At 31.7% G+C, this 19,289-nt stretch overlaps 2 protein-coding genes across 2 annotated transcripts; both read left to right on the top strand.

Annotated features, from left to right (window-relative positions):
• The first annotated feature begins 6,617 nt into the window (after nt 1-6,617).
• On the top strand, nt 6,618-7,412 carry LOC121129742 (matrix metalloproteinase-9). Its single transcript, XM_040725461.2, has 4 exons — nt 6,618-6,778; nt 6,835-6,999; nt 7,062-7,085; nt 7,142-7,412. The coding sequence occupies exons 1-4, from the start codon at nt 6,634-6,636 to the stop codon at nt 7,321-7,323; spliced, it is 516 nt and encodes a 171-aa protein (XP_040581395.1). The 5' UTR covers nt 6,618-6,633; the 3' UTR covers nt 7,324-7,412.
• A 6,502-nt stretch (nt 7,413-13,914) lies between these two features.
• Nucleotides 13,915-14,685, top strand: LOC121129744 (epididymal sperm-binding protein 1-like). The gene is made up of 4 exons (XM_040725463.2): nt 13,915-13,996; nt 14,061-14,231; nt 14,291-14,314; nt 14,377-14,685. The coding sequence occupies exons 1-4, from the start codon at nt 13,942-13,944 to the stop codon at nt 14,556-14,558; spliced, it is 432 nt and encodes a 143-aa protein (XP_040581397.1). The 5' UTR covers nt 13,915-13,941; the 3' UTR covers nt 14,559-14,685.
• Nucleotides 14,686-19,289: the final 4,604 nt, after the last annotated feature.

Genomic DNA, 19,289 nt, shown 5'->3' with positions numbered 1-19,289 from the left:
CGCAATGCTCCAATTGCTGCTTGAGAGTCTGACCAGATACAAAATCTTCTAGGACCCCATTTCTCACGATTGTTTTAAATCCAAGAAAGATCCTTTTTTATGGAAAGCATCTCGGCTTGGAAAAGAGTGTTTCGAGGAGTGAGGGTTATGGAGGATTCCCCCACTACTTGATAACCTTTACTGATTACAAATCCCGAACCAACGCCTCTTTCGCTTTTCAATTCATTTGAGAATATATGAGTTTGGTCTTCAGTCTCCTTATCAAGAAAGTTGCATTTCCATATTTTTGTTCGATTGATTTCGTCCTTTTGGATGTTAGGAAACATATTAGAGATAATTGTGTCCTGAGCAAAACTAGATGGAACCCTCTTCATTTTGAGATGAGCCATTTATTAATGCTCTCATGGTAGGTATTGACGATCTGCAGACGAGCCATCGTTGTAAGACAATTTGCCTCTAAGAAAAGGGGGAGGGGAATTCCAAAGAATACCTCTAAAACCCGTGGGGGTGTCGAACGCATAGGATGACAGAGACCGAACAATCCTAGTCTCCGGATTTTTTTTTGGGTAATGTACAATTAAAGGAATCAATTGTCTATGATATGAAAATGGCGTAAATATTAATTAGAATATTACATAACAGATTAAATGGAAAGAAGTTACCTTTTAATGAGCACATATGTACTTCTATTGTTGATGCAAATAATAATAACTATAATGATAGGTATACACCCAATTTAATTCCTCAATTTTGCAATAATGATGATACAATTTTTTTTCTAAAATGTTAAAAATCATTTATATTAATAAGAAGAGGATGACGAGACAAATTTCCATTTCTACTGTTTGTCAAAACACGATTGAAACATGAATAACTTCAGGGTCGTCCGAAGGATTATATATATATATATATACATACATTTTTTTTTTTTTTTTTTGGCTTTGTTTTTTGAATTTTTTAGAAAAAAATAAATAATCAATATTTTCTGACCATATTAAGTTCAGGGGTGTCCACAGGGGTTGGGGTAGGGGGTACTGTAGCCCCTCCCAAACTATGGAGGAGTTTTTTTTCTATTAGAATAATTTATCCTTGGAATTTATTTTTTTCAATATTTTTTTTCCAAAAAAATTTATTTTTGGTTGATAGCTTTGGATTTTTGAAATTTAATATTCGAAATTTTTTTTTAGAAAAATATTTCACTAATCAAATTAAATTTCAAATATTTTCTAGTACAAAGCAAAAATTCCTTAATTTTTTTTGGAGCTCCCGCCCCTCCAGCTAACCCCCTGCAGACGCCCCTGAAATTGATATGGTCAAAACATTTAACCAACAAAATCCTTCAACAAATATTAAAAATAAATCCGTCAACGCTTTATAAAGCTCCTGATGAAGTTATGAACTGCATTTCATTTCTTTCAACATTGGTGCAATAATTACTGAATGGTTCTTTATGCAATGCTTAATGTTCTTACGGAAGATTATCTTATAACACCAATCCCTTATTCTTATGACTCTTCAAATCCTCATAATATATACAATAGTCTAATTAAGGGATGAGGATGACACTCCTTGTCATCGATAAATATCCAAAACATTGTAACTCTCATAATTAGGACATTTGAACTATAACTGAGAAAAAAAAATTAAGAATTTGGATTAGAAGCATCCCGGATTCATACATAGGTTAGGATTTTCATCGTCTGTACGAGGGTCGTTTGACAAGTCCGTGCAAAGTCTGAGAGATTGGACTACTTTTCCAAATCTGGTTAGTAGCATCTATTGGAAGAACATACACTAACTTTCAGCCAGATCAGTCCATTTCTTTCTGTTTGGCATTTGTTTGAATCGAGGAATCCACCGGAATGATTATGGCGACTGTCTTTTGGATTTGCAAGGAATAATGGTGAAACTATTACAGGTGCCTATTATTCATCATTATTGGACCGTTTCAAAACCGAGTTGAAAGAAAAAAAGCCCACAGTTGTCCCACAAAAAAGTTGTTTTCCATCACGACAATGCACCAGCATTTGTGGTAGCAAAATTAATGGATATAGGGTTCCAACTCGAGATGCCCACAACACTAGCAATCTCACTCACCTTCACTCTTCTATCATCCATCACAATATTATGGATTTTATTAATTATTTTTTGAGTATTAACCTCAACAGGGCGTTCAGAACGTTCACCGTCATTTGTGTCCATATGGTCTCTCCGAAAATTTTTAAACCACTTATTAACTGTTTAAACGAAAGTTCCCATAATGTTTAATAAGCTTCATTTTATTCACTTGAGGGGTTTTGCCTTTGCACAGACTTTTTCAACATCCCTCGTATTTGGCGGGTTGCAGATATGGGAGCATCGCTGGGAGATGTGTGTAGAGTTAGTAGTATGATGAAAAATAAATAAATATCACCCCTTATTAAATACTTCAAAAATTCGTAAAAAATAATGAAAACTTCATAGAAGTTTTTTATCCATAATTAAACTAAAACGTTTTAACTATAATAGCTACAAATTTAATCTTGATATTAAGATTAATTTAAAATAAATATTTAAAAAGCATTTTCATTGATTTTTCCGGTTATATATTAAATTAAATAGTTCAAAAAGTATTACAAATTTAAAAAAAGTAATTTTAAGTTTTTGTCGATTGTGTATCTTCTTTTTTTATTGATAAAAAATCTATAGTTATTCACAAAAAAAATTAAATTTTTTGTAAAAAAAATTTATAAAGTAAATTTTGGGTGTAAATATTTTAAAAATGAAGTTTTTTAGAAAACAATTTTAAAAATGAAGGAGGTTTTTTAGAAAAAAAATTTTAAATAATAAATTTTTTAGAAAAATATTTCAATAATACATACCAATTTAGAAAATAATTCCAACATTCCTTAGCTATTCAGACAAAAATTGTTTTTTGGAAAACATTTCAAAATTAAATTTCAAATTTTTTTGAAAAAAATATGCAAAACTAAATTCTCTGGATTTATTTTCGTAAATTTCGATATGGGGGTGGGGGTTATAGCCCCTCCAGTCCACCTTTTGCAAACGCCCCTGTATTACTATTGAAAAAAGAAAAGAATTGGCCAACAGTTAAGAATAATTGGTTGAACTGATTTTGGACCTGGAGTCCTTTACTTTTTGTTGGAGGAAAGACTGAGATATACCTACAATAAAGATCAAATCGTCTTGAATAGGGTGCCCGGTGATTTTGCCTTAAAATATTTTGCTTTACAACATTTTGCCGCAAGGATATTTCGCCATAATTTATAAATAAATTTTATACGTTGTTTTTGTTTATTTTTGGTTCAGATTGATGCTCCCTTTGAATCTTTTAAATCAAAATATGCAATATATATTACTATAAAATACGTAAAATGTTTCTTTTCTGTTGGAATAATGATGGAATTACGCACTTGCCTCATCTTATACTTGTTCGTCAATCCACAAGTATTCTCTGGTATGAATAATCCATCACGTCTAATGATAATTTGTAACGGAGAAGTGATAATCAATTCTGCTATTCGAATTGTTGCCGTGTTAATTATTATTTTTTCTTATTATACTAATTTTATTTGCTACTTTGTCTTTAGTTCGAATGCATTACATAGTGAGAGTTTGTTGGTGTATGCATTGAAATTTTGGGGCGAGATTCCATCACTTTTCTAACTGAAAACAATCATTTATATGCGTTTAATACTAATACGTATTACATATTTGTTATTAAAAAATTACAAAGGAACATCAGTTTTAACCAAATATTAAAATGATTATATCTGAATGTTATTTATTTATATATATTAAGGCAAAATATCCTTGAGGTAAAATGGCTTTAAGGCGAAATGGTTTATGTAAAATGTGCCGTAGGTAAAGTTGTTTGATGCAAAATTACCTAGCGCCCATAAAAAAAGAGATTACATGAAAAAGTTACTTGTATTTTTTTGACAGTTGTCAATTATTCTACATAGATTTGTTTTGGGGTATGTTCATCCAGAGAGAAACAACATCCAAAATAACTTTAAAAAAAAGTTTCATAAGCCCATTCAATAAGGGGGAGGACTCTGATAACCTTTATTTGACTAGTTAATATCAATTCAATCTTGAAGAATAAAAATATATTTTTTTTTTAAAGAATAAATGAGCCTCGCTTGAATAATAATAATACCTGATTACCTTACTTATACTTTTATAATAACTGAATTATACCTTCTTCTACATACATACAAGTACTCTTCAACGTGACTTAAGGTGTGTTTTGTAAAAAAAATTATTATCGGTATATATATATATATAGAATAGATTTGATTCTTACATAATATCAATACTAGTAGTATGAACATCCAAACAATCAAATGGTTTTTTAATCTTCTTTAATGAAAATTAAGTTAATGCTTCTGCGTGCTTATTATTTGTTATTTTTGATAAAAACTTTACTTTCAAGGATTTGCTCTGTATGATACGCAAAACAATTAGTTTTATTTGTATTATTTGCATTTTTGGGGAGGTTCTTTTTTTAAATTAAAGAACCTATTCGTCTTGAAGCTATGAGCCTTTGAATAAAATTCACCTATTTTCCACTTTAAACAAAGATAACTCGAGTTATAATTATGATGCAGACATTTTAAAAAAGGTTTTAGAAGTTTCTAACATTCGGCTTTAAAATATATATATATGTGTAATATATCCATAATTTATCCCTATCTTCAACACCGAGGGTTTAAAACAGCTTTGAGCCTTAAAAATAGCCAAAAAATATATGGCCTTTTTCTGAAGGTCACGATATTCTGAGAGAAAAGTAAGACCATATTTGAAATTAGGGATCCAAAAACAGTATATGAAACAGTATATGCTCTATTAAATAGAGCATATACTGTTTTTGTACCGTTTTTCTGTTGAACAGTGTCATAAGAGCACATGCATCAAACGTTTTCCTTTTTCAATTTTTAAAAGTAGTTTTTTCTTTACATAGATCCCTTTTTTAACTATATTATAAGTTGTTACATAGGTAAAACTTTTGATTACAGGAGAAAAACCTTATGAAATATGTATAATCTACAAGATTTGTTTTTGGTTATATTTTTTTGGCTTATTTTTCAAAAAGTTCCTTTGCATATAAAAATTATTAAAGCATTGAAAAGTCTCATAATACTAAGAAATACTAGATTTCTTTATTAAGAGCACAAAAAAGTATTCGCCGACGCTGTATAGTGCCTCTGATTTTCTCGTCTCATTCTGGAAATCTAAAGAAAGAAAATAGTTTGTATCATTAAACATTTAATTACATAATCAACACATAGATAGGAAAATCTTTTGAATCACGCATTGTATCATTCTTATTTAATTCATTATTGTTAAGATAAATAGATCTGTTAAAGGGTGTAAATCAAAGCCTTATTATCGTCTAAACCTTACTTTATATATTTATATACATATATAAATGTTGTTTATATGCTTTGATGTACTCACAGTGGCTCTCAGTGGCCCTGCTCTTGTGGCCAAGAGTTAATTCGTATATTTTAAAACTCCCTAGTATGGTTAAAAAAGGAATAAAGCCCATATCTATCAAGCTATTAATGATAAGAATCTCCGCTACATCTAGAATTTATAAAAAAAAAAAAATTTGAACACATACATAATTGGCGAGGTATTCAGATTTTCTAAATCCCTAAATCGCTTCCTCCCAGAATTACTACATTTATGAAACTAAATGCAGAATATACACAATGGAGAAGCAAAAATGGGCGGTCAGGGGAATGTTGAACTAAGTTAGTGTAATTCTTGATATTATCTTCAGAGTAGTCTGTCCAATCCTAGTCAATATCAGCTTTGAGGGAGTCCAAATTGGTTGGGGGTCGCATTGGTCTTCTTCTTGATGGTGTCCCACCGGATATAATCGAGGGGGTTGAGGTCTGGATAACTGAGCGGATTTTCTTGCACCTTTACTGTCTCTTCTGCTTTACCTTTTTGCTGAAGTGCTCCCTTGGACATAGGAATTGAGGTCTAAACCTTCATGGAAAGCCACCCTGATGGTCCTCAGGTTACCGCTGAGGTCTTTGGCTAGCCTTTTCATGCGGTCACCTACCTTGGTGTATAGGAGATTGATGAAGGCCTCATCTCAATTTTGTTGTAGCCACCACTTCAGAAGACCTCTCCGTGCCCAAACTGGCGTTTCTAGCGTGTTGGATACGGCGGACTGTACTAACATTTACACTGACAATCTTAGCGATGCCCTTTTTCAATACTTGGGTATCATTTGACGTTTGCCTTATGGTTTGTACATTTTCGTCATATTTGTATAATACACAAAATAAAAACTGTTTGAACGGAGATCAATTTTTACAAAAACAAAATTCTTAACTTGATGAATCGTTTGAACACAAGATTAAAAAAAAGAAAAACCGCTCATTTTTGAATATCCACTCTGTATATTTCCAGAATGGTTATCTTCCAGATTAAAAATCGTATCAGCGCTCCTATGGGAGATTCTACTCTGTAGGAACTAATTATTTAATAAAAAAAGTAAATTGTATACTGCAGAACAATTCTTTCGTTTTTCAAAGGAACAAGTGCAAAATTGTCATATCCATAACCTATAATTTTCAAAATTTCCCCAACTCTCTACGATTTGCTGCAAAGATGCAGAGTTCTCCACCTATCGAAAAAATATATAAATTTATCTCAGAAAGAGGATTCATCAATCAGTTTGATATTCAATCAATCAACATGAAGACATTCCTCATTGCTACTCTCTTAGTTGCTCAATACGCTAGCTCTGTCTTAGGTAAGACGTTCTTTCACTAGTATGGATTCAAGTACAATTTGAGATATTTATCTTAGGCTGTCAAACAACGACTGGAGAGAACTGCATTTTCCCCTTCACTTATAGAGAAATGACATTTTCTAAATGTTCAAAGGCTGACTATGACAAATACTGGTGTGCTACTTCTGTGAATTCTGACGGATCCTTCAAAACATTTGGAGATTGCAATTCCAACTGCCCAAGTAAGTTTAAACATACCTTGAATACTTATACATCCTTCATTCGTTTTATTATTCATTTGCAGTGGAAGTTCACAGCCCAACTAAAGGTAAGCTTGTTTTTAGTCCATCTTTTACAGACTATATATAAATGTCTTATTTATAGAATGTTTGACGGTTGGAGGTATTCCTTGCAAATTTCCCTTCAGCTACAATGGTAATACTTACAGCAAATGTACTTCTGCTGACAATAATGGAGTGAAATGGTGTCCAATCAACAAATATCCTGGATCTTCGGAAGCTTTCCATTATGAAGAGTGTAATATGACTTCCCAGTGCGAGGCATAATTTTTTTTAATGTTTCGTACTCTTACTGAATCTGTAATAAAGGCATGATTTTGATGAATTTAAAGCAAATAAATATGTATTAGCTGATATATCTTTAATTGAGTTTGGTTCTACATACTTTATGAGTAATATATATATGGATATATAACAACTTAGTACTTTTGAAGCATCCTTCAAGATCCTTCTGGGATTTTATATGACTCCATACAGTGGTGCAGCAACCAGAAGAGCCAAGGGCTCCCAAATATATGAAGTGCAGGGCCCCAAAATCTAATAGTAGGTTAGAGAAAAAGTAATTTTGTATTTTTCGCTTTATTTTAATACTTTATAAGAAGTGTTACAATCATCCGATTTAAGCCAAGTTTTATTTGATAACTTGTTACCAACGATAATTCAACTTCATAATCCCCTTTTCAATGTTCAATGCAGATATTTACATTGAACTTCTGGATTAGAAAGGGATACCTTTGGCCAAAGAAAAGTTCAGGGACAACTTTGTTTTCAATCAAGACGGAGCTCTGTGTCATCACGCAGATAAGACCCATTTCTTCCTGAGATCCAACTTTCCGGACTTTTGGGACCTCAACATGCCGGTTCCCTCCTTTCAAGATGCAAACTCATTGGAATCAGTGTTTCCTTCGTCCAGCCTGACGAGACGAAACCATTTCGTCAACGAAGCTTTTTTTCATGACGAAGACAAAAATCTGACAAAAATCATGACGAAGACGAAACTCTGACGAAGAAAAGACAAAAATCTGACGAAGACGAGACAAGACAAAGATGAAACAAAGACGAGAAGGAGACGAAATAAAAGATAACTACGACGAAACAATGTCGATGTCTGACGAAACTCTGACAAAAACTTATGACTTAAGATTACGAAGACAAAAAATATCAATGCTATTACTGATGGTTACAACATCCCCAAATGGTCTCATACACAAAACTTTTCTTAAAGTGTATACAATTTAATTACTAATTAATTGTCTGTGCGTATAATGTGTATGTATGTATTTTATCAGCACACAAGTCGTGTAATATGTCAGTATTCCCTTGAGTAGGTTTATAACCGAATTCCAAATCATTGTAACTGAAAGAGGAACCCCCTATTGTGCAATATACCAGCAGGGCATGTAGTGGGCTCATAATCCAACGCCAATTTACTGTTTTTTTATATGACCTCTAGACTATAAATAAATTTTTATTTATATATGATCTATTTGAATTCCTACTGGATTTGCAAAGGCGGTCAGCATCCAGAATGGGCGTCTCAGGTTTAAAAACGTTTAAGAGCCATAATTATAAATGGCAAAATAGCATTTATTGAAGTTAAAAAGTGAAATATTCAAAATCATTTAAATATTAGTCCCTCATGAACCATTCTTGAATCTGCAAGAAAAAATGTTGATTTTTTTACTGACATTGTTTAATCACTTGTCTATATTTTCGGCTACAACCCTACCTGATTGCTCTGCTCTGACCAGCTAATAACTGCATACTGCATATCAAAGGTATACACTATACATATATTCGTACAGTTGTAATATTTTTACTTTGTAACACTTGTCTATTGTTTTCTTTTTGTACATACTTCAATTTTATATTTTGCATTGGCTATGGATGTTACATTTTTTAATTATTCATTATATTATTATTAGAGGTATTTATATTTTCTCAGAATATAATAAATGTCTAAAGCAATTTATGTATTCAGCTTTGTGTAACAGTATCATATGAATATACATATTATTGGCTAATATTTTGTATAAGGCGGCAAATTGAATCGGATAGACCCCGTTCGATTGCATGGTTGATCTCAATACCATGTATATCAAATTTAAGTAGAAGAAGTGAGAGTAGGGAGAAGTGTCAAACGTCACCCATTCGCCTTTTATTTGATTTTTGAACTGGCTTTGCCTGAGGCCCACAAATGAGTAACTAAATCTTACTAACTTAAAGATGAAGCTATAAAATCGACTAGAATTATATACTCTAAGACTCGCAACTTCGAATAATAGTTAAAGATAAATGATTTTATATTGCAATAATAAATCCTCCACGGCTTGTTTGGCCTATTCATCAAGCTGTGTATGCTACCGGGCCTTAAAAACATGTCTCTCTCTAAGTTTATTAAATAATTACTGTTAAGCAACTTCCCAAATATACGGTGGTTTAATTTCATAGTGTTTTGGAGCTTCAGTAAAATAATTATCTTTGGTTTATCAACGAATTTGTCACGCTGAAAAGAAAAGGGGAGTGTTTATTTTATATTTGGGTGTAAAGCCTACGCATTGTTGTTGCCAACCAGAACATTATATTTTTATTTTCTCAAGCTATATTAATTTTTTAATTTTTGAGTAGAGAACATCTATGTATTAAGTAACTACATGGGGGTGTGCTCATGAAAAATGGAGAGTAAGACTCAGGATTTGTGGAGTAGTTATCTTTTCTATCAATAAAGCAAAGTTTGACTCTTCATCGACTCATAATAACTACAAGAAATACCAGCTACTGCCGCTAGTAGCTTTATAAGTAAATAAAAAATATCAAAGTAATTGCATACTCCTTATCCCAATCAAGCTAATAATGTTTAATAACAAATTTTGAGTGCATACACAGGTAGGAAGATGTTTGTTGTTTTGGCAGTTGGCGTCAGGTTAAAAAATGCCATCAATCAACAAAATATTTATTCCACAATCGTGGACAAAGGACAGACTGTCCTTGTTGTAATCCGCAAGAAGGAGACAATTTTGAGATTGCCAACTTCTTAAGCATGGGCAAGTCCTTTATCTAGAGATTCAGTAATGAAGGGAAGAGTCTGGAGGTGATTATGAATCAACAGCAAAGTTTGCTGATTACAAGATAAGCTCAGACTACCTGAGAGAACAGGGTTTCAGTACAAATTTACAAAAAAAATAAAAAAAAATCAGTGATTATGAGCAATCCTAATCGATGAAAGCTATTGCCAGGGATCTTAGCTCTTCTGAAAGCGTAATCAAGAAGTTGCAATACAAATCATACAAGATGCGAAGAGCTCAATTTCGGACAGAAAAGTCTGAACTGGCTGTCAATTATTTTTGTTACATTGTTGGACCCAGTGTTTGGCCTCCAAGCTCAAAGGACCTCAACTACATGGAATTCTTTGTGTGGGGCGCAGTCGAGCGACAGACCAACAAATCCTCCTGCAACACAAAATCCAAGGTGATGTCCAGGATCCATAGGAATTCCGGATTTGTTAAAAGATAATTTCATGAAGACCTCCTCCCGTTCCCAAGGTCAATTCGAGGCTGTTATTGACGCCAAAGACGATTATAATGAAAATTTTAATATTTTTGGAATTCAGCTTTCATTAAACATTAGTTTTTATTAAAATCGGAATATTATTTCTTGGAGAAATTCCATTTTTTTAAAAATCGGTTGTTTCATAGAGGTCACACGCCGTATGTAAGTGTTTATAGCCTAAAAAATATGACAACAGAAAAATGGACTTTTTTTTTAATTGGAACATGAATAAGATTTTCATGTTTTCCAAAACTGTTAACATTATTTTTCTTTTTTGAATTGAGTAAATACCAGTTTAAAGTACTTACTAGTACATGTAAGACAAAGACTAACACTTATGGATTTGTTGTATGATAATCAATGTTTTTTTTAATGAAATTTGATCCAATTTTTTTTATAGAAAATTTTGATGTTTTAATCATTATTATTAAAATATTTAGTGTCCAAAAAGGGATTGAGTCAACATCCTTCCTTTTGGAGTAAATATTTTCAAATTCAAAAAAGGGATGATTTGATATAATATAACATATATTTACATACAATATAAATTATAAAATAGTTTTAGATGGATCAAGGATGAAATTTTTTGTTGAAATTGATCGACAATTCCCAATCCGTGTAAATAAAAGATAACTATATTTTTTGTTTGATGATGTTAAAAATGAACAATAATTATTAAAACATTAATATTGATTCAACAATCAGCTTTAAATATATTGTTGCGCACTATACGGGGTACATCAGTCGTTAATATCTTTTTTTAGAATAGGTAGGACTTATTTTTGAGGCAAAAAATGAACATGTTTCTGATAGATAATATGTGATCCTACAAACATACTTTCAAAAAGTCAATTTGGCTTCTAAGCATTTTATCAAAAAATTACGTTTTGACCAAATTAACTAATTTTAATAAAAAAAAAGATATGCAAAAATCTTAATGAATTTTACATTTTTTAAAAATCTTTATTCATATAATATATGTAGATAGGTGTACAGATATATACAAAACATAAAATAATATAAAATGAATTGCGAGAAGGAATTGCGTTGTATTAACATAAATAAGGATTTTAGCTTAAAATTATTACTCTTAGCCTATACAATTTAAAATCCTCATCTTTAAGTGCCAGGGCCCTGGATGTAAATGATGTTTTGCAGATTTTGTAAGGGTGTAATGTATTTCGTATTTCCTTCCCCCTTGTTCTTCTTCTTCTCTTCTCTTAATTTCTTGTATATATTTATATATAATTATTAAAGTACAGTGTTCTATCTAGTATAATTAGTCTTGTATTTATTATAGTAGGGTTTTGTATTATAAAGAATAACCATTTTCCGTTAAATAACCTTTGTCTTATTACTCCACGCCTTTCCTTTTCCTCACTTCTCTTGGTCGTCCTGGATCTCTCCACCTATAAATAGTTTGTGTCTCCTCAGCCTTGTCAAGACACAACAAAGGGGAAACTGATATTTTCCATTATTTAACAAGGAGTTTGTGGTAATTTTAGTATAGGGAAGTCATCAAGGACTGAACTTTGTAAGTTTTTAGGACTGATATTCAAGACAGAATAACGAATGATACAACACAATATATCAGTAGTGTCTTTATCTATACAAAGAATATTTATCAGCAATAATATTTTTTTTAAATCGTATGAAAAGCTTTATAAAGTCTCATTTGATTGATGGACCATGAACAACGTGAATTTTTATATTATGTTGAATATATTTTATGATCAAATTTTTAGAACCTTTCTCGATCCAAAACAAGCAAATTATTTACTTATCTGAACACTCAAATTTTATGCCAAATACTTATGTAATGACGTATTTTATCGTTATTTTATGCGTTAAATCTGTTTGTAAAAATTGTTATCAAACTAAAAATTATTTTTGATGACAAAATTGATTAATAACTTGATAAATAGGTAAGTATACTATAACGAAATAAAAAAATGCAACAAATTTAAAGACAATCTAAGAAAAAAGTAGTGTATTGTATTTAACATTATGCTATAAATCGAAATTCTTCAGTTGTAGTTTTTAATTTTATATAGAGAAGAAAACTTTTTGAAATCATTATTAGATGCCGAACAGTATTTTTATTACAGTAGCATAGATGCCATTTCTAAAGTGGTTCAAATGGTAAAATTTGTAAAATATCAAGAGTCACTAAGTCTTAAATTTATATATTTGCACCCTCAAAAAGGTATTTTTAATGAGAGTTAACTGAATTTTTGCTGTGAACATGAGATTAACAAAAAAATATATAGACAATTTGAAACATTAATTATGAGTTTCTTAATTTTTTTTTTCGGTGACTTATATAAATTTATACCACTTCATAATACGACAACAACGACAAAATAGTAGAGTGCTTTATTTAAAAAAAAATCATTTTAGTTTACAAACAAGAATTATCCTAAAAAATGTTATTTTTCACCATAATAGGTTTTGTTATTTAAGTAGTCCACTTTAAAAAAACTGATAGTCCAATATTAACTCTGTGATTAGTGAAAAGTTAAGATTAGTAAATTTTGGGTTTCTTAAATTAGTAATTGTCCTTAAAATTATTCAAACCTCTAATAATTTTTGTGATGAAAATAATGCATTTTTGTCAAGTTTGTTTATTTATTATACGTACCAACAAGTGAAAGAAGGAACTTTTGATTTCATGGGTATTCTAGTGATGGATAACCAAAAAATGTGAGACATGCCCGTTTTTAACTATTTATTAACTTATTGCAACGGCTATATGAATAATGCTTGACCCTTTCAAGAGCTACTGAACCTCAAACATTTGAAAACCTCGTTTTTTTAATTTTTATTTTTTTGGTTACACTCTTATAACTATTTATCACCATTCCAGATAAAAATCCTTTAAATTATAATTTTTTCTATGCATATGTCTGTCACCTTACCCTTACAACGAATCAAAAAAAGTTCAAATACACAAAATTTGAGGTGATGGCTTTCATGTAAGATTTTGCTATGTAGACTGTACCATGTGTTATCTGCTGAAATGGATGAGAAAATTTTTGTTTAATGCTTATAAAACTTTATTTTCTTCTTAAACAATGGCAAAGCAAATAATGGAAAAATTACTCACATAGCTGTTAGAAAAAGAAAAATATTATCTACAACTGACAAACAGCTTTTTAAATTGATATTATTTTTTTAATTATTTTTATGATTTTACTAAAAGTTATTCAGCTATGAGAAACAGGTGTACTTTCCCTTCTTAGTTTGAAATAATGAAATAAATTACTTTTCAAGGGACTATATATAATCATTTGATGGATTTTAATTCCATATCAGTTCCAGCAGCTTGTTCCAATCATGAATACATTTACTTCCCTTCTCCTCATCGCTCAAGTCGCATCATTGGCCTATGGTAAGTTTCCATGACTTTATATACTATTTTTTAAGGTTTTATTTAATACAAAATTTCTAATAAGGACAAGGATGTCAAACAACATCTGGGCAAAACTGTGTTTTCCCCTCAAAGTTTAGGGAGATGACACTTACTAAGTGTGTAAAAGCTGATTATGATAAGTATTGGTGTGCTACCTCCAACAAAGCTGATGGATCCGTTGATACCTACGGAGATTGCAATGCTGATTGCCCAAGTAAGATTTTCCTATTCTAATTCGTTTTTCATAACTAAATATTTGTCTTTAATTTTCAGTGGAAGTTCATGACCCTACAAAAGGTGAGACTTAGCTTTTTATATTAAGAAAAACATACAAATTTACTCTTTACTCTTTGATATAGAATGTATCACCACTGGAAATTATCAATGCGTTTTCCCATTTGAATATAATGGTGCAACCTACAACAAGTGCACAGATGCTGATAACGAAGGTAAGAAATGGTGTGCCATTAACAAATATCCAAACACTGAACAAGCCTACCATTTCGAAGAATGTAATATGAACTCCCAATGTCAGCAATAAGTAAAAATTTCATTCTTTTTAACTATAGTAAAATACATCAAGAGTATTATTTCTAATTTGTATAATGATGAGTATATCTATTTAATTTATATTTATTATAATAAATGAATATTCAATCTGTATCAAAGATTCCATAGTTTCTTTCATTGCTGGTGTCAGAAGTGGTCTTTACACCCGCACGAGTCTCTTCCCACCTAATTTTTTGATATCTCTCTGAACAGTCTGTTGTGAAACCCTGAGATATATTGCCCTCTTGAAGTTAAGGTGCCTGGGCTGTTTTCTTTAATTCCTTCGGGTCCAGTTTGGGCTTTTTGACTGAGCCCTCCTTCCTTTGTAATGTTTTAGAATTGCTACCGGCGTAGACGGTGGTCCTGGAGATACCCAACAGCTTGGAGTGAGCGAATGGAGATTAGTAGATCACGTTGAAGTATCATTTTCTCAACTTGTACGTAAGCTAGAGAGTCCAGGCTTGTTTTGTTGTGTAACTAATGGTTTATCCTGTAATATATCGAAATATGATTAATTCCAATCACTTAATTAATTATTGAATTAGTAAGTGTCCAGATTTCAATGGACCACCCGGTATATCAATATCTTGTTAAGTGCAGAAACAGTAGATCCATCATTGCAATTCCTTTCAGAGTATAGGGAGAAAATATGAATTGATTTGATTATTGAAATTTTTAGAAACTCCTGATATTGTTATATTATCTGACACGATGTGCAGTTTAGAGAACCACTTTTGCATTACAGAATGCAACTCTTTTTATTTTCTGCATTTGATAGGTTCCTCTTACATCTATAAATTTAATATCGTTGTTCTGATGGAAATCTATTCAAGGTCCGATGTAGAGTATCAAACTCTCCGTTTGTTGTAATTGGGGTATACAGGCCAAATTTTGACGATCCTATTTGTTTTAAGGAATAACTATCAGCTGTTATCTCAGATGTACCAACTATAATGAGTGGATATTTTCATATAAAATTTGAATATGGTTGAGATTCTATTCAGCGTAGAAGGAATCATCATCTTCGAGCTACAGCGTCCCTCTCTTCTATTTCAAAAACCCACGGATTTTATGACTGTGCTGACTTAGTAAAAGATTATAGTTATACTCTTTTTCCTATGGATACATTTTCCAGACCTGTGTCCTCAAGAATATATCTTTTTCTCTTTAAAAGTTATCAAAAGGACACATTAAAGTTGTACAAAGTGATAGAAACTAAAATATCTGACGATCCTAGTTTATTTATTGAAATGAGCCCCATTTCAAGTTAAACAAGAATTAAATGTTTTTGGAAGCTTAATTCTTTACTACTGAAGGAGATTGATGTGAATGATGGAATAATTGATAAAATTGAAAATGCAAAATTTCACTGAATTCCAAAAAATGTTTATTCAAATAAAAGGTGGTAGTCGACAAGCATGTGCAAGACTTGCCGAGAAAAGAAGCAGACTATTGAATGAAATAGAAAATGTAAACAAAAAATTAATCGAACAATTGTGTTGTAAAAAAGTTGACATTGAAGGAACCAACAGATGGTATGGAGTTGAGAAGCATAATTATTGCACCTTATATTTAAAATAAAATTTTTATTTGTTGTTTAGATTTTTAGCGTACTTTTGTAACTAAAGAGGCCTTTGTCTTTGGGAACTAATTTTAAACTTTATTTCTATTTTTACTAAATGTAATTTCCCAATTAATTCTGATGTATTTTTTGTAATATATATTGTAAAATAAAGAAAAAAAGAATACGATTCTTACAACAGAGGAGATGGGTTTCTTTCATTGCAGGTGTCAAAAGTGGCCTCTCCACTCTTTCAAAGCTATTTTCACCCACTTTTTTGATAGCTCTCTAGAGATCTCTTATAGGGGCCCTCCTGGATTTTAAAAGATTGGTAGGGGCCGTTCTCTTTAACTCCTCCGAGTCCAGTTTGGATTTTTTGACAAAACCTTTCTTCCTTTCCAACGTTTTGTACTTACGAACGGCGTAAACAGAAAATTCTAGAGACGCTGAAATACTTGAAATGTGCGAATTGCAATTCGTCAATCTCATTCAAGTGTCCTTTTCTCGACTTGTACGTAAGCTAGAAAAATGAAAAAAATGTCATTCTATCTTTGGTAGTAATCCTAGTTTTTTAAATAATAATTCTTTGACTATAATTTTCAAAGATCTTCATTCTATGTAAAACTATTTACAAATTATTTTGAAGAGTGTGAGTTAGGTCTGGAGTCTACGAACTCGAGTTTGAAGTTGCCCTTTAATTAGATTCGAGTACAACTCGAGTTTCAGTCGTCTGAAAGTATTCCCAACTCTAAAACAGTCAGCTTCACTCATCAATAATAACTTGGGGACTATGCGGATCTATTAATTCATATTTGTCCTATGCAAAGTATTCTATATAGGAAAAATATTGTTATATGAGAGAAAAATTGACTGTAATTGTATTTCTATTAAATCCGAATTTCTTAAATTGGGATTTGACTTTATAAAAGTAGCAGGCAGAAATAGGTATATCTAGTAATGATTATTTTGATAAATGATTTTGAGTAATGATACATTTTATTTTACTTAACACTCAAGTTGGTACAAAAGTAGATAATATTTATAACAAATGCCTACTTAGAGCCTGATAGAGTGAAATTTAAATACAGCATACAATTTATCCTTGAAAAAAATTTGTTACAACTTCTTGATTTTTTTGGGGCGTGTAAAATATAATTCACACTCCAGTACTAAAGTACTCCCTGCGTTAATAATGAATAATTATACCATTTAAAAAAAAATTGGTTAGATGGGGTTGCACTGATATTAAGTATAAGTTAACATTGTAGCATGGGTCAGCCACCTATGGCACGCGTGCTACTGCTTTCACGCGGAGGCATATTCACTGGCACACGCAAATAAGAACATATTCCTGTAGTTTGTATGTGTTTTTTACAATTATTGTTGATAGTGGTAGACTCATTGATTATAATTGTTGAAGTTGGCACTCCATGTCTCAAGGTTGACTACCCCTGCATTATAGTTTTACATTTACTCCATCTAAACTAGGAATGTTTTGATGAAATCCATAAAGTTTTTCTCTAGGAATCACCTGAGCGCGAATGTACACACATTGAATTTCAAGAGAGTCACTTCTCCCGAGCGCGTTGTCCATGAGTTACGGAGATTCCTACAACATACAAGATTTTTTTGGGTTTTTTTCTCTCCAAATTAATAATTTTTTTGCTTTTAACTGGAATTTATTTTGGACAAAAAATGTAACACAGAAGTAGGGTTGAAATTTATTTCCAAAAAAAGTAATTTTTGAATTTTTTCGTGGATAGCTATAAAATTTTTTTTTAAATTATATATTGAAAACTTTTTCCAAAAAATTTAATTTTCTGTGAATAGCTATGAATTTTTGAATTTTTAATATTTGAAACTTTTTTCGAAATAGTTTAATTTTTAATTAAAAAAAAAAAAGGAATGATCCTCGCCCACCATGATTCCGCTTTGCCCTTGTTCCTCTCAACGGACGCATCGCCTATTGGGCTTGGAGCCATCTTGTCCAATTCGGTAAATGGAGAGGACCGTCCTACTGACTATGTATCCCGGAGCTGAGTAGTTCTTCTCGGCACTATTCATAAATCGATAGAGAAGCCACTGGAATTATATTCCGCCTTGAACACCTTGAGTGCTACCTCCTCGGCCCGAACTTTCTCCATAAAAATAAACCACAGGCCTCTCCAGTTTATTCTTAACCCTCAAAAAGACCTTCCTACTACCGCCAAGGCCTGTCTCTCCCGTTGTGCCCTTCGCCTTGCTATGTTCGATTATAACATCATTCATCTCAAAGGAATTCACAACTTACACTCAGGCACTCTTTCCAGGGGTCCTCTAGTCCACCCTGAACCAATTATAAATCCTGACGCTACTGATGAGTCAATGTGCCTGGCCATTTATTCTGCTAGTTCAAGCGACAATGAACTCCCAGCAGCTGTAAAGGAGGATGCATCTCTTCACCTTGTGATTGAAGCAGCAAGAACAGGTGACGGGTCCAAGGTAACAGAAGATTCTTACAAAAAAAAGTAATGCCTTCTCATTGAAAAATGGACTGCTATTTTGGGGAATACTCAGAACAGATAGCAAGTGTTCTATCTGTAATGAGTAAAAAAAAGTATCTATATTAACAATGTAACTGTATTTTAGTAGATGTAAGATTTGAATTAAAGATAAACTCTCGTGTTGGGTCAGTCTAAACTGAATGAACCGGACCGACTATCCACCGGTCTAAACTGAGTTAGTCGATAGGCCGCAGTCTGGACCGATAAAATTATAAAAAGAAAACTTAAAACGTCACACACCTTTTTTTTTTACATAATATGTATAAATTATGATAATTCATTTCGTTGCTATTTCCATTAGGACATTCCTATGTCTCTGTAGGCCTATTGAATAATTTTAAAAGCTTTTTTTTATAACGTGATCGACTTAGATCGATAATGGACTGACCCAACAATATAAACCTTGAATAGAATGAATTTTGTGAGGTTTTTATTATTAAACGCTCTGAAGTACTCATCTGTCATCACAACATTTTTTCTTCTCAAACTCTTATAATTATTCTTTTATTCTTGAGGACAAAACACGTCATATGATGCTTGATATTATACAGGATCCTAAATAGAAAACATGAAAAAGGCAGGAGAAGAAGGGATTTTAAATTGCAAACACAAGCTTTAA

Source organism: Lepeophtheirus salmonis, chromosome 14 (assembly GCF_016086655.4).
Source record: "Lepeophtheirus salmonis chromosome 14, UVic_Lsal_1.4, whole genome shotgun sequence".
Lineage (NCBI taxonomy): Eukaryota > Metazoa > Arthropoda > Copepoda > Siphonostomatoida > Caligidae > Lepeophtheirus > Lepeophtheirus salmonis.
The sequence above is the reverse complement of the archived record's forward strand: the minus strand, read 5'-3'. Positions and strand labels throughout refer to the sequence as shown.